Source organism: Myripristis murdjan, chromosome 24, assembly GCF_902150065.1.
Source record: "Myripristis murdjan chromosome 24, fMyrMur1.1, whole genome shotgun sequence".
NCBI classification, from domain to species: Eukaryota; Metazoa; Chordata; class Actinopteri; order Holocentriformes; family Holocentridae; genus Myripristis; species Myripristis murdjan.
Window position 1 is genome coordinate 33,248,103 of NC_044003.1, and position 12,398 is coordinate 33,260,500.

Sequence of the window (12,398 nt, forward strand, 5' to 3'; positions counted from 1 at the left end):
AACTACTGTATGCTTTTCGCTCTGCATGTGACAGTGTTTGAACATGTAAAAGTGCTCAGTTAAGTAGCTTGATTTACTGAAGAGGTTCTATTTGTTGAAAGCATTCATTTTGTGTCAACCTCTGTTTGGTCTTTACCTCCTATTCCTTTCTCAGTTGCCTCTAGAGCTGTTTTACTAACCACAAAAACAAAAATTATAAAGTAAAATTTACAAGGATACAAGGAAGTTTATTTGTCATTATACAACAGGTTGAATAATGAAATTAAAGTGTGGTTCCCTCTTGATTGATTAATTGATTGTATAGAAAATAAAATTATTAAACATGGAGGAGTGCAGATGGTGCATTTAGTAGTCTCACAGCCTGAGGGAAGAAGCTGCTCTGTAGTCTGGTTGTACGGCAGCGAATACTTCTGTATCTTTTGCCTGATGGCAGCAGGGTGAACAGGCTGTGGCTGGGGTGGGTGTTGTCTTTTAGGATCCTTTTGGCTCTGCTCAGGCACCTCACCTCCCCGATATCACTGATGCTTGGTAGATGGGTGCCAATGATGTTTTGGGCAGTTTTAATCACTCGTTGCAGAGTCTTCCTGTCCTCGGCCGTGCACATCCCATGCCAGTTTGTGATGTTTCCAGTCAGGATGCTTTCAATCGCTCCTTTGTAGAAGCTGACAAGAACTTGGCGTGGGAATTTTGCTTTCTTAAGTTTCCTTAAGAAATACAGCCGTTTCGGGGCTTTTTTAACCAGGGCAGAGATATGTGAAGTCCATGTTAGGTTCTCTGTTATGTTGATTCCCAGGAACTTAAAACTGCTCACTTGCTCCACCTCAGCTCCACTGATGTAGACAGGGTTGTGTGTCTTTGCCTCTTTTTTTCTAAAATCAACTATCAGCTCTTTGGTTTTGCTGACGTTGAGCAGAAGGTTGTTGTCTGTGCACCATTTTGTTGATTTCCTCCCGATATGAGAACTCATCATTGTTGGAAATCCGGCCGATGATGGTGGTGTCATCTGCGAACTTCACAATAGAGTTCTCTCCATGTCGGGGGTTGCAGTCGTGGGTGTACAGCGTGAACAGGAGGGGGCTGAGTACACAGCCCTGGGGCGCTCCGGTGTTGAGCACTAGAGTGGAGGAGGAGAGACTGCCAATCCGAACTGACTGGGGTCTGTTTGTGAGGAAGTCCAGTATCCAGTTGCAGAGAGTGGTACTGATGCCCAGAGTGTTCAGTTTTCCAATCAGCTTCATGGGGGAGATTGTGTTGAAAGCTGAGCTGAAGTCAACAAACAGCATTCTGATGTAGGTGCTGCTTTTCTCCAGGTGAGTGAAGACTGAGTGGAGAGCAGTGGAGATGGCATCCTCTGTGGATCTGTTGGTTCTGAATGCAAACTGCTGAGGGTCCAGACTGGCAGGGATGTTGTTCTTTATGTGCTGGAGAACCAGTTTCTCAAAGCACTTCATCAGGATGGGGGTGAGTGCCACAGGGCGGTAGTCATTTAGATCAGACACTGCAGACTTTTTAGGCACAGGGATGATGGTGGCTGTCTTGAAGCAGGTGGGAACACTCTCCTGTGACAGTGATATGTTGAAAATGTCGGTAATGACATCTACTAGCTGGTTGGCACATGTTTTTAGTACACGGCCAGGGATGTTGTCAGGCCCAGCAGCTTTACTCATATTCACTTTCAGCAGAACTTTCCTCATATCCACTGTGGATACTGACAGTGGCCGGTCCTCTGGAGGCGGAGTAGACTTTACAGCTGATTCCTTGTTGAGGAGGTCAAAGCGAGCATAGAATGTGTTTAGCTCGTCTGGTAACGTGGCCATGATGGGAGCGCTCCTGCTTTTGTAGCCTGTCACATTTTTGACCGCCTGCCACAAGTCTTTGCTGTTGTTTGTGTTGAGGTCTCTCTCCAGTCTCTGCTGATGCCTTCGCTTTGCCTCCTTGATGCCAGCTTTCAGTTTTGCTCTGGCAGTGTTGTAGGCTTCTTTGTCACCTGACTTGAAGGCAGCTTTTTTGGCTCTACATAGAGCTCTCACCTCTCCATTCATCCAGGCTTTCTCATTAGGGAATGATTTAACTGTCCTTGTTTTTACCACATCATCAGCACATTTGCTGATGTATGATGTCACTGATGATGCATATTCTTCAAGGTCAATATGGTTCTCCTGGGTAGCAGCATCCCTGAACATCTGCCAGTCTTCCTGTAGAGCTGCTGCAGCTTCATCTGTCCACACTTTAACTGTTTTTACAGTTGGTTTGACCCTTTTTGTCAGCTGGATGTAGGTAGGCAGGAGAAGCAGGGAGATGTGGTCTGACTGGCCAAAATGAGGACGAGGGAGGGCTCTGTAGCTGCCAGGAACATTGGTGTAGACATGGTCCAGTGTGTTGTTTCCTCTGGTGGGGATGTGGAGGTGCTGGTGGAATCTTGGCAGAACAGTTCTGAGGTCTGTTTGATTAAAATCCCCAGCAAGAATAATAAAAGCATCTGGCTGTTTTGCCATCTGGCTGCTGATGACCTCATACAATTCCTGGAGTGCATTTTTTGAATTTGCATCCGGTGGAATGTAAACAGCAGCAACAAACACACTGGTGAATTCTCTAGGCACGTAATATGGCCGACATCTGAGCAGTAAAAACTCAATGTCATTTTCCATCCACTCTGACTGCACCTGTGCACCAAGCATCATTGATGTATACACAGAGCCCGCCCCCTCTCGTCTTACCGGAGACTTGTGTTCTGTTGGCCCGGAACAGGCTCCGCCCGTCCAGTGTTAAAGCCTCATCCGGTATGTTTTCATGGAGCCACGTCTCTGTTAGGATGAGAACGCTGCAGTGTCTGATCTCTCCCTGCTGGGTCAGCCTGAGCCGTATCTCGTCCATTTTGTTCTCCTGTGATCGGACGTTAGCCAGGAGTAGGCTGGGTAACGGCACAGCCTTGGGTCCAAGCCTCCTCAGCCTCAGTCGCACCCCGGCTCGCCTCCCCCTCCTCCTGCGTCGACTACACCGCCCGCGATGACGTCCGATCCGAACGCCCTGGTCGTCGGATCTTAAGATGCCGAGTGCAGATATAATCCCAAGGTCCGCGGCACTCAGTTCAATTTTTGCACTTCCTTTCCTGATGTTGAGGAGTGTATTACTGTCATAAGTAATACACACGCAGGTGGTACGATTCTCAGCAGTAAAAACAGAAGAATCGCTCCTATTTTTGTTGAAATTGAGGGAGCCATCAGCTGCTGCATGCATGTGCGCCGCCGTTGCCATGGTATTTACACAACATTGTTGTGAGTGAACACATGCCCTTACTCAGATGAGGAGCAAAGATGAGGAGCAAGGCAGAAGAGGTGCAGAGGTAGTATTTAGGTTTACTGATAGGTGGGAGGGGAGGCAGGGAAACCCAGGAGGAAAGGAAATAGGTTTGAGGTGGGTTAGGGGGATTTTGCGGATGCATACAAAAGTTAACGGCCTGTACTAACATAATCTAAAAAACTCTGATATGCTCAGTGATGTCATTCATCACCCAGTGTGTTGTAATTTTAAATAAAATGTATAAAATTTAGCCATAATTTTAGAATAAAAAATTCAAAAATTAACTGCAATTATCAACAAAGTGTCAAAAAAAAGAAATAACTGTTCTGACTTTTTGTTATAGACATCTATTACTGTGTTACAGAGAGATTTACTGAAGCTAGCTCCAGCCAGAGCTGACCTGTCGTGTCTTGTAGTACCACTTTGTACCTCAGGGAAGATAGTGAGTCCCTGGCGTGTCAGTCTGCCCTCAGTCCAGCACAAGGAAGAAGAAGTTTATTTCTCTTTCCTAAAATGCAACATCTCCTCTGTGGAGGAAAGGACCAACCGATAAAACACATGAGGTGGAGCTGGCCCCACATACAGAAGCAAAGAAACAAAGGATGAGAGGAAGACCACCCCTCCCCCAGAGGTGGAGACCACCTGGTCAAGCATAAAAGGGCAAGTCTCACAAGACCAGGTACATATCTACTTACTGGCTGAAAGAAACCTCTTGGACGAACCCTGAAGACAGAGACCTCCAGAGGGAAGAGAATGATGACCTAAAGTTTGAAAATAAGACCTTCTTCAAGCAACAGCTGTCCTGAAAGGAGACTCCAGCAACAGTCTTCCTTCTTCCCACATAAACAAACCACTTCTCTCACAAATGCAGTCCATACTACACCACATAATCAAAATTTCTTGGATGAGAAGTGAAACTTTGTCAGTAATCTAAAACAGCGTTTCTCAACCTTTTTTCAGTCAAGGCACCCTTCAAAAGTGCAAAAAATCTCACGGCATCCCAGTGTGAAATTTTAATAATCATAATAATTATAATTAATTTATATTATAATATAGTTATATAATAATTAAAAACGACACTGCATCTGACTTAAAATGCAAACGTCCTTTTTATTTCAGATAGGCAGCGAGTATTAAAGGACAGAGCGGAGGTCCGTTTCACAAAGCAGGTTTAGTGAAAACTCTGAGTCTGTTAACCCTGAAATGAGGGAAACTCTTGAGTTTTCCGTTTCACAAAGGGAGGTAACTCAAAGCAGAGAAAGAGGGGTAACTCCAGCCTGTTTCACAGAGGGAGGTAACTTAAGCTCTCTGTCAGTTACCGTAGTAACAGACTCCATGAAACTAACCTGGTCGGGACCAGGTTTTTCTCATGAAACCTCGAGTTTCTCTCTGTGTCCGTCCGCCCTCTTTCAGCCACACACGGTATTTACTTCCTCATTCATTCAGTCAGCAGGCGAGTTTTGGCGTGGCATATTAGTTCTGCCGTCTGTTATTTAAAAAATAATAATTAAAAAACAGTCAGTAGGCCTTTATTAGAAGTCCATTAGTAGTTAGGTGGCAACATTTTTTCACGAACATGGCATGTCCTTTCGACAACGATCCCATGGATGAGGGTGCAGTGTTACTGCGCAGAGAATTAAATATTCGATGGTTATAAGACCGCACAAGAGATTATGCCGATGTCTCACCTGTTTGAACAATGTTTTTATATTTCATCTTAAGCTGCTGCCAAGTGCGCTTCTCCCCGGCGGGATTGCACCTAAATGAAATAAATTAATAGGCTACCATTCAAGCAGTTTTCCCCTGTAATATTATTGTGATTGCAACGGACTCCATTTAAACTTACGCATTGACCCGAGCAGCAATGTTCCCCCACGCCATCTCCCTCTCCTTTGCCGCTGCAGCGGTGTTGCAAAAACATGTTCAAACTCGCTGTATGAATGCATTAAGATTTCCAATTAAACTGGGGTGAAAAACGCAGACCGACGCTTCCCTGTTGCCATCGTCAAATCAGGGCTCCACTGACGCTGTCTTTTTATAGCTGTGCTGCATGCGCTTAACTCCAGGTGAAACTATCAGAGTTGATCAAACTAACTCAAATCAGCTGTTCTGGAACCGAAAACTCAGGGTTTCCTATCTCAGAGTAGATCAACTCAGAGTTCAGGGTAAGACTCAGAGTTTGTTGAACCTGCTTTGTGAAACGGACCCCTGGTCAACTGTCAGAGCCTATGATGAACTGTAGGCCTACACTGGAGTGAAATGGGATCCTTGCGTGTTTCGACCCGTGCCTCATGTAGCCTACATACATGGACAGACACACAGAAAGACACACACAGACACACACACAACAAACAAACAAACAAACAAAAATCCACAATTGAGAGAGGGAAATATACATGTGTGTGCATACAAATAATTATCCACAGTTGAGGGGGAGAAAGAAGCAGGCACGCGCTCACTCACACACACAATAAACCGCGAGAGGGAAGTGGGGGCGGGGGGGTGGGGGGGGTGGGGGGGAGAGAGTGGTGGAGCTTTTCTTTTGAGAAAACGATCCATGATACTGCAATGTGTGCTTGTTCTTGCACTTTGTGAAATCGAATGTAATTTCGCAGTTAATGATAAAATGTAAACGACGCAGTCACGCTGACCTTACACTGACCCCAGTGTTGACGTTTGCACATGAGACAGATTTAGATGATTAACTCTATGTATTTATTTATTTTAAACGAACATGGTTATTTTGTTATTTATTCATTCACGTGTTAAATAAATGTACTTGTATTCATCCATAAATTTATATATGAAATGTCAGAATAGGCAATTTTTGACGGCACCCCTGACGTAGTCAGACGGCACCCCAGGGTGCCGCGGCACCCCGGTTGAGAAACACTGATCTAAAAAACAGACCAGTTGATCTTGATTCAACTTTGCGGATAACCATGATCTGGATGACTGAGAAACCACACAGACACCCTACACCACACACATCGAATCTGAAATTCCCCCGATCAATTGGACATATTCAGCTGATCACTACCCTCCAATTGAATAACCTCTAGTCTAGCTTTGGTGACTACAATGGTTGTAATGGGACATAGGCACATAACCAGTAAACCCAAAACCTAAATTCTAAATTTAGTTTAACAATTTAGTTGAGAGAATTTATGTTTAAACTCACAATTCTATCTCAAACCTAGCTAATTAATCAAACACCTGAGCTTAACAATGGCAACACTAGAGGCAATATAAGACTGTTTACTTAGAAGACATCTTAAAGGCCTCAACCACCAACAAAATGCACCATAAAATAGCAAGTTACTGTCAAGAAATAATATAAATAGTTGAACATGGAAAATTTGCGGAAATTTGATCACCCCAGGCTGGCCTTCATTTCTCCGGGGTAACATGCACTATCCCTTCCGCATGCTGCTAAAGACTGCCCATGTGTCATGCACTATCCCCTTGCTGTTATATTCTTACCCTTCTCTCATATGTCAAACTTTATTATGTCTAAAACAGAGGAGTGGCATTTTAGTGTCCACGATTACACTATTTTAGATTTGTTTTTGCACTACAAAATGCAAAATTGCACTTCTATTGCATTGCATTTGTATATATCACTGGTGTCTTTTACTTTTGTAATAAACAGCAAAAAATGAGAGACGTTGTGGGCTGACAAGGACTGTAATGAAACATTACAACTGTTATTCCGGGGCGCTCCCCACAGTGTGCGACCCGACGCGGCGTACCCAGCTCGTTTTATTCGCTTTTATTGTGTCTAGTGTGTCGTTCACTGTTTTTTACCGGTCAATGTGACACCAGGTATGTGGACCAAGTATGTGGACTAAGAGCTCATTTGCACAGTTATATGTACGTGTATGTGTGATAATGCTATCACTGGCACTCCTCTGGCAAGAGGTAGCTGGTCACAATGAAGGCTCCGGTAGCCGCGTCACTCTTAGCCGTGAGCTCCTTCTTTCCTTGCGGACCTCCGTCAAGGGAGAAGTACCAGTGGGAATTCCAGCTGAGCTGTGGTCACCGCACAGTACGGATAAATCACTCTCCCACCGGACCCTCCGCCGGAGAAGAGGAAGAAGGGGAGGCGTGCGTTGAAGACTGAAAAAGTTCAGCCTCGACAACCGCCGCCGGCTTCCTCCGCTGCCTACAGTCCTACTCTCAAATGTTCAGTCTATCAGGAACAAGGTGGACGAGCTGGAGGCGTGGGTCAAACTCAAGAAGGAAATTAAAGAAACCTGTCTATTAGCTTTTACTGAAACATGGCTCAGCGACTCGGACCGGGATGAGGACCTTGTTATAAGTGGGTTTGGGAGCCCACTTCGGCTGGACAGGTCGTTGGAGATAACTGGAAAAAGCCGAGGAGGAGGAGTGTGTCTTTACATAAATCAGAGGTACTGTAACACGACCGTGGTTCGGGAAAAACTATGTACACCTGATATTGAACTACTGTCTGTCTCACTCCGCCCTTATTATCTGCCTCGGGAGTTTCAACAACTTTTTTTCACACTTGTCTATATTCATCCACGAGCAAATGCATCCGCAGCTGCTCAGCTGATCGCGGATGTCACACACAGACTTGATTCAGTCTGTCCCGATGCTCCTAAGTTTATCCTCAGAGATTTTAACCACTGCATTTTAGATAAAACTCTGGGAACTTATGAACAGTATGTAACATGCACTACGATCTTGAACAACTCCAAAATAGACCTGTGTTATGGGTCAGTACATGGAGCTTATAAATCCCTGCCCACGCCTTCCCTCGGAGCGTCCTACCACAACTGTGTCTACTTGATGCCTGTGTATAGGCCTCTCTTCAGATGGCCACAGTGTACTGAGAGGGAAGTCAAAATTTGGTCAGAGGATAATATCTCATCACTACAAGCGTGTTTTGAATGCACCGACTGGAACTGTTTTCTAGGTGCTTGTGATGACATTGAGGAACTTTGTGATACTGTTTCTTTTTATGTTTCCTTTTGTACAGACTCTGTCATTCCAACAAAAAAGGTTGTTATTTATTCAAACAACAAACCCTGGGTTACTAGAGATCTCAAATTAGCTATTAACAAGAAGAAAAGGATCTTCTACACTGGTAACTCTTTTGAGAAGAAGTTGGTCTCAAGAGAGGTGAGAAGAGAAATTGCCAAGTCTAAAGATAGTTATAAAAATAGGATAGAACTGCAATTCAGCAGTGGGAACATTAGAGCAGCCTGGCAGGGTTTGAAATCAATGGCCTGCGTTAACCAGTATGCAGAGGAGGCCAAACAACTGGTCTGTATTAATGGAATTAACAATGTAGATTTGCCTGGTATGTTTAATAGTTTTTTCTCTCGTTTTGAAAGGTCTGATTTTACCTCTGATGTTCATATGTTGCGGGATTCTCTTGTACCGCAAAAAGATCTTTGTATACCACAAGACAGGGTCTCCGCCTTACTAAGGAAAACAAATGTAAGGAAGGTGGCCGGCCCCGATGCAACTTGCGGGCGCACCCTAAAACACTGTGCTGACCAGCTCAGTGGAATTTTTTCGAGTCTCTTTCAGTTGTGTCCTGATCATTGTCAGCTTCCATCCATTTGGAATACCTCAATAATAATTCCAATCCCCAAATAAAAAAAAACCTAGAGAGTTAAATGAATTCAGACCGGTTGCTTTGACGTCTCTAGTAATGAAAACCTTTGAGAGAATTTTGAAAGATGAGGTTATGTCCTTGCTGTCTGACAAACTCGATCCCTTGCAGTCTGCCTATCGGGCTGGAAGGGGGGTTGAGGATGCAAAGGTCTTCATCCTAGATAGGGTGTACAAACATCTGGAGAAACCCCAATCTCATGTTAGGCTTCTATTTGCAGATTTTTCTTCTGCTTTCAACAAGATGCAGCCACATATTCTAATAAACCAGCTTTCATGTTATTTTAAAATACCTGATCAGTTCTCACTATTATTTCTTAACTTCTTAACTGACAGGAAACAGAGTGTTTTAGTTAATGGCATTATGTCTGATTTCCTAGCTTCAAACACAGGTTCACCTCAGGGTTGCGTTCTGTCACCCCTCCTCTTTATCCTTTGCTGTTGTTTACGAAATCTGCAGATAGCTGCAGATCTCGTAAAGAAGGCAGCTATTTAGTGAACTTTTCTGATGATACTGCACTTTTATCTCTTCTTCAAGGCGCAGAGTCTGACCATGGTAGCACCCTCCCTGACTTTGTCAATTGGTGTGACGAAAACTTCCTTGACCTTAATGTGTCGAAGACAAAAGAACTTGTTATTGACTTTAGGAGGAACTGTGGAAAATTAGAATTAAGTACTATCCATGGTGACAATGTTGAAATTGTTGATACATATAAATACTTAGGAACTGTGTTTGACTCTAAACTGAGGTTTGATATTAATACAGAGAGCATTGTGAAGCGAAGCCAACAGAGGGTTCACCTGTTAAGGAGGCTAAACTCCTTCAATGTTTGTAAGGGAATTTTATGTATTTTTTATCAGTCCTTTATTGAAAGTATCTTACCGTTCTCTTTTATTTGTTGGTTTGGGGGCCTCTCTGTCAAGGACAAGAACCGCCTCTACAATATTGTGAAGATTTGCTCCAAGATAATTGGCACTCGCCAAAGAGACTTGTGTTCCTTGTGGGAGAGGCAGGTGGTCAAAAAAGCAAGAGGAATAGTTTCCCTACCGGACTATATCCTGTCCTCCGACTTCATCTTAATGCTGTCAGGCCGTCGATTTACGGCGCCACTTGTGAAGACAAATTGTCTGTCAAAATCTTTCATTCCTAGTGCCATCAGGCTGCTGAACCTCGATGGCAGAATGTGGAATGAATAAAAAACGTAGGCTACTCCATTTTTCTTGGAGCTTGTGTTGGACTGCACCAAGCTCACAGTGCTGCGCACTGTGTATTGAAGGGCCTGTCAAGGCTACACATGGGTCTGTTTTTGTCTGTTTCTCTTTTCTGTATGCATAATCTGGGTACACCGCTGAACCGAATTGCCCCTAGGGCAGGGGTGTCAAACTCGTGCCATGGAGGGCCGAGAGGCTGCAGGTTTTCATTCCAACCAAGAACTCCACCAGGTGATTTCACTGATTAGTCCTGCCTCTCTGTTCGGAGGTAGGGTGATCAGTGAAATCACCTGGTGGAGTTCTTGGTTGGAATGAAAACCTGCAGCCTCTCGGCCCTCCATGGCACGAGTTTGACACCCCTGCCCTATGGGATAAATAAAGTTGTCTGATTCTGATTCTGATTCTGATTCTGATTATAAAAGGGCTCTGTGCCTGCTTTGCTCAAATGTGGGTTACTACTGGATGGTTGGTATGCCTTCTTACACTGACCTGGTGTGTTAAGCTAACTGAATGAGCTATTTTCAGGATAGTATTAATGTACACCTGCACCAGTTTTAGTGAGTACTGACTGTGTAACAAAAGAATGCAACATCGCCACTAAGGAATGGTGGATGAATAGGTGAATCAATACATACACAAATAGATTTGCAGAACAAGTAAAACAAGTATTTTTTTATATTTACAGACTATTTAAAAATTTCTAGCCCTGCATGCCATATGAAATTGTGGGTAATAGGGCTGGGCAACATGGCTTCTCTGGCTCTCTGGTGAAATGCTGCCCCTTAATGGTTTGTATCAGGAGGGAAAATCTTACATATTGTTCCTGTAGTCAAGTGTAATCAAAAAAGGACTTTGCAATTCGGTGTGTGTGTGTGTGTGTGTGTGTGTGTGTGTGTGTGTGTGTGTGTGTGTGTGTGTGTGTGTGTGTTGGGGAAGGGGGGTGTCCTGACCCATAGCCCCTCTGCGGCAGACACTCCAGGATGTCGAAACACAGGCTGAGCTGATCATCTCTCTTACAGCTGTAGATGCACTCCAAAGCAACTGACATCAGCTCGTCCGGGTCCCCAATGATCTTCTGCTGGCACTGGGGGAGAAGTTGAGAGGAGAGGACAGCAGCGGAGAGGATATGAAAGGAAACGGAACAGGATGGAAACGAAAGGAAAAGAAACTGAAAATATCTTCTATCTAACTCATGTAAGAAGCATATTGGTTATGCGTGTGTGACCCTGTAGATTGGCTCTATGAATTTATAGGCTGCCATCACTGTCTATTTTCCTCCCTCCTCTCTGTATGCTTGCATGCGTGTTTGTGTGTGTTACATGTTTTTTAATGGCCCGGAGACTTGCCCTTGGCAGTGTACTATGGGGTCATAAATATAGCATTCATAGTGCAGTTCTATGGCACTGGCCCTGACATCAGCACTGTCAGCGAAAGAAAAAGTGTGTGTGTGTGTGTGTGTGTGTGTGTGTGTGTGTGTGTCCAAGTGCTCACATGAGGTTTGGAATGCTGGAAGATGATGAGGGGCAGGATGAGGTCTTGCTGGGCCAGGCTGACCAGGTAGTCTCTGAGCAGAGCCTTGGCAGCGCCCCCCGTCTGTCTCTCACAGCGGTGCAGGAAGGGCACCATCCACTGGAAAGCATCCTTCACATAACGCTCTGTGCTAGACTGGGGGTGTAAGTGCATTTACACACACAAAGAAAGTGAGGATCCACCCGTGTAACTATGTAACTAACTATGTAAAGGATAATCCATGACTTCCACTTCAGTTATTATTTTTTGATAAATGACCTCCTCAGAGTGGATTATCCCACTTATTACATAGCTTGTATAGCAGTCTCCATACCAACTTAATGATAGTACAAGCAAAGAAATCATAATAACCCCTTTAATTTTTTTTACAAGGATACAAGGATACAAGAATGTTTATTGGTCATTAGACAACAGGTTTTATAATGAAATTAAAATGTGGTTCCCTCTTGATTGATTAATTGATTGTATAAAAAATAAAATTATTAAACATGGTGAAGTGCAGATGGTGCATTTAGTAGTCTCACAGCCTGAGGGAAGAAGCTGCTCTGTAGTCTGGTGGTACGGCAGCGAATACTTCTGTATCTTTTGCCTGACGGCAGCAGGGTGAACAGGCTGTGGCTGGGGTGGGTGTTGTCTTTTAGGATCCTTTTGGCTCTGCACAGGCACCTCACCTCCCCGATATCCCTGAGGCTTGGTAGATGGGTACCAATGAT

At 44.2% G+C, this 12,398-nt stretch overlaps 1 protein-coding gene across 1 annotated transcript in view; it reads right to left on the minus strand.

Annotated features, from left to right (window-relative positions):
* nbas (NBAS subunit of NRZ tethering complex) overlaps positions 1-12,398 on the minus strand; it is a 409,584-nt gene that overhangs the window by 266,485 nt on the left and 130,701 nt on the right. Inside the window, 2 exon segments of the mRNA XM_030047740.1 lie at positions 11,106-11,239; positions 11,647-11,820. Coding sequence (XP_029903600.1) covers positions 11,106-11,239; positions 11,647-11,820 — 308 coding nt within the window.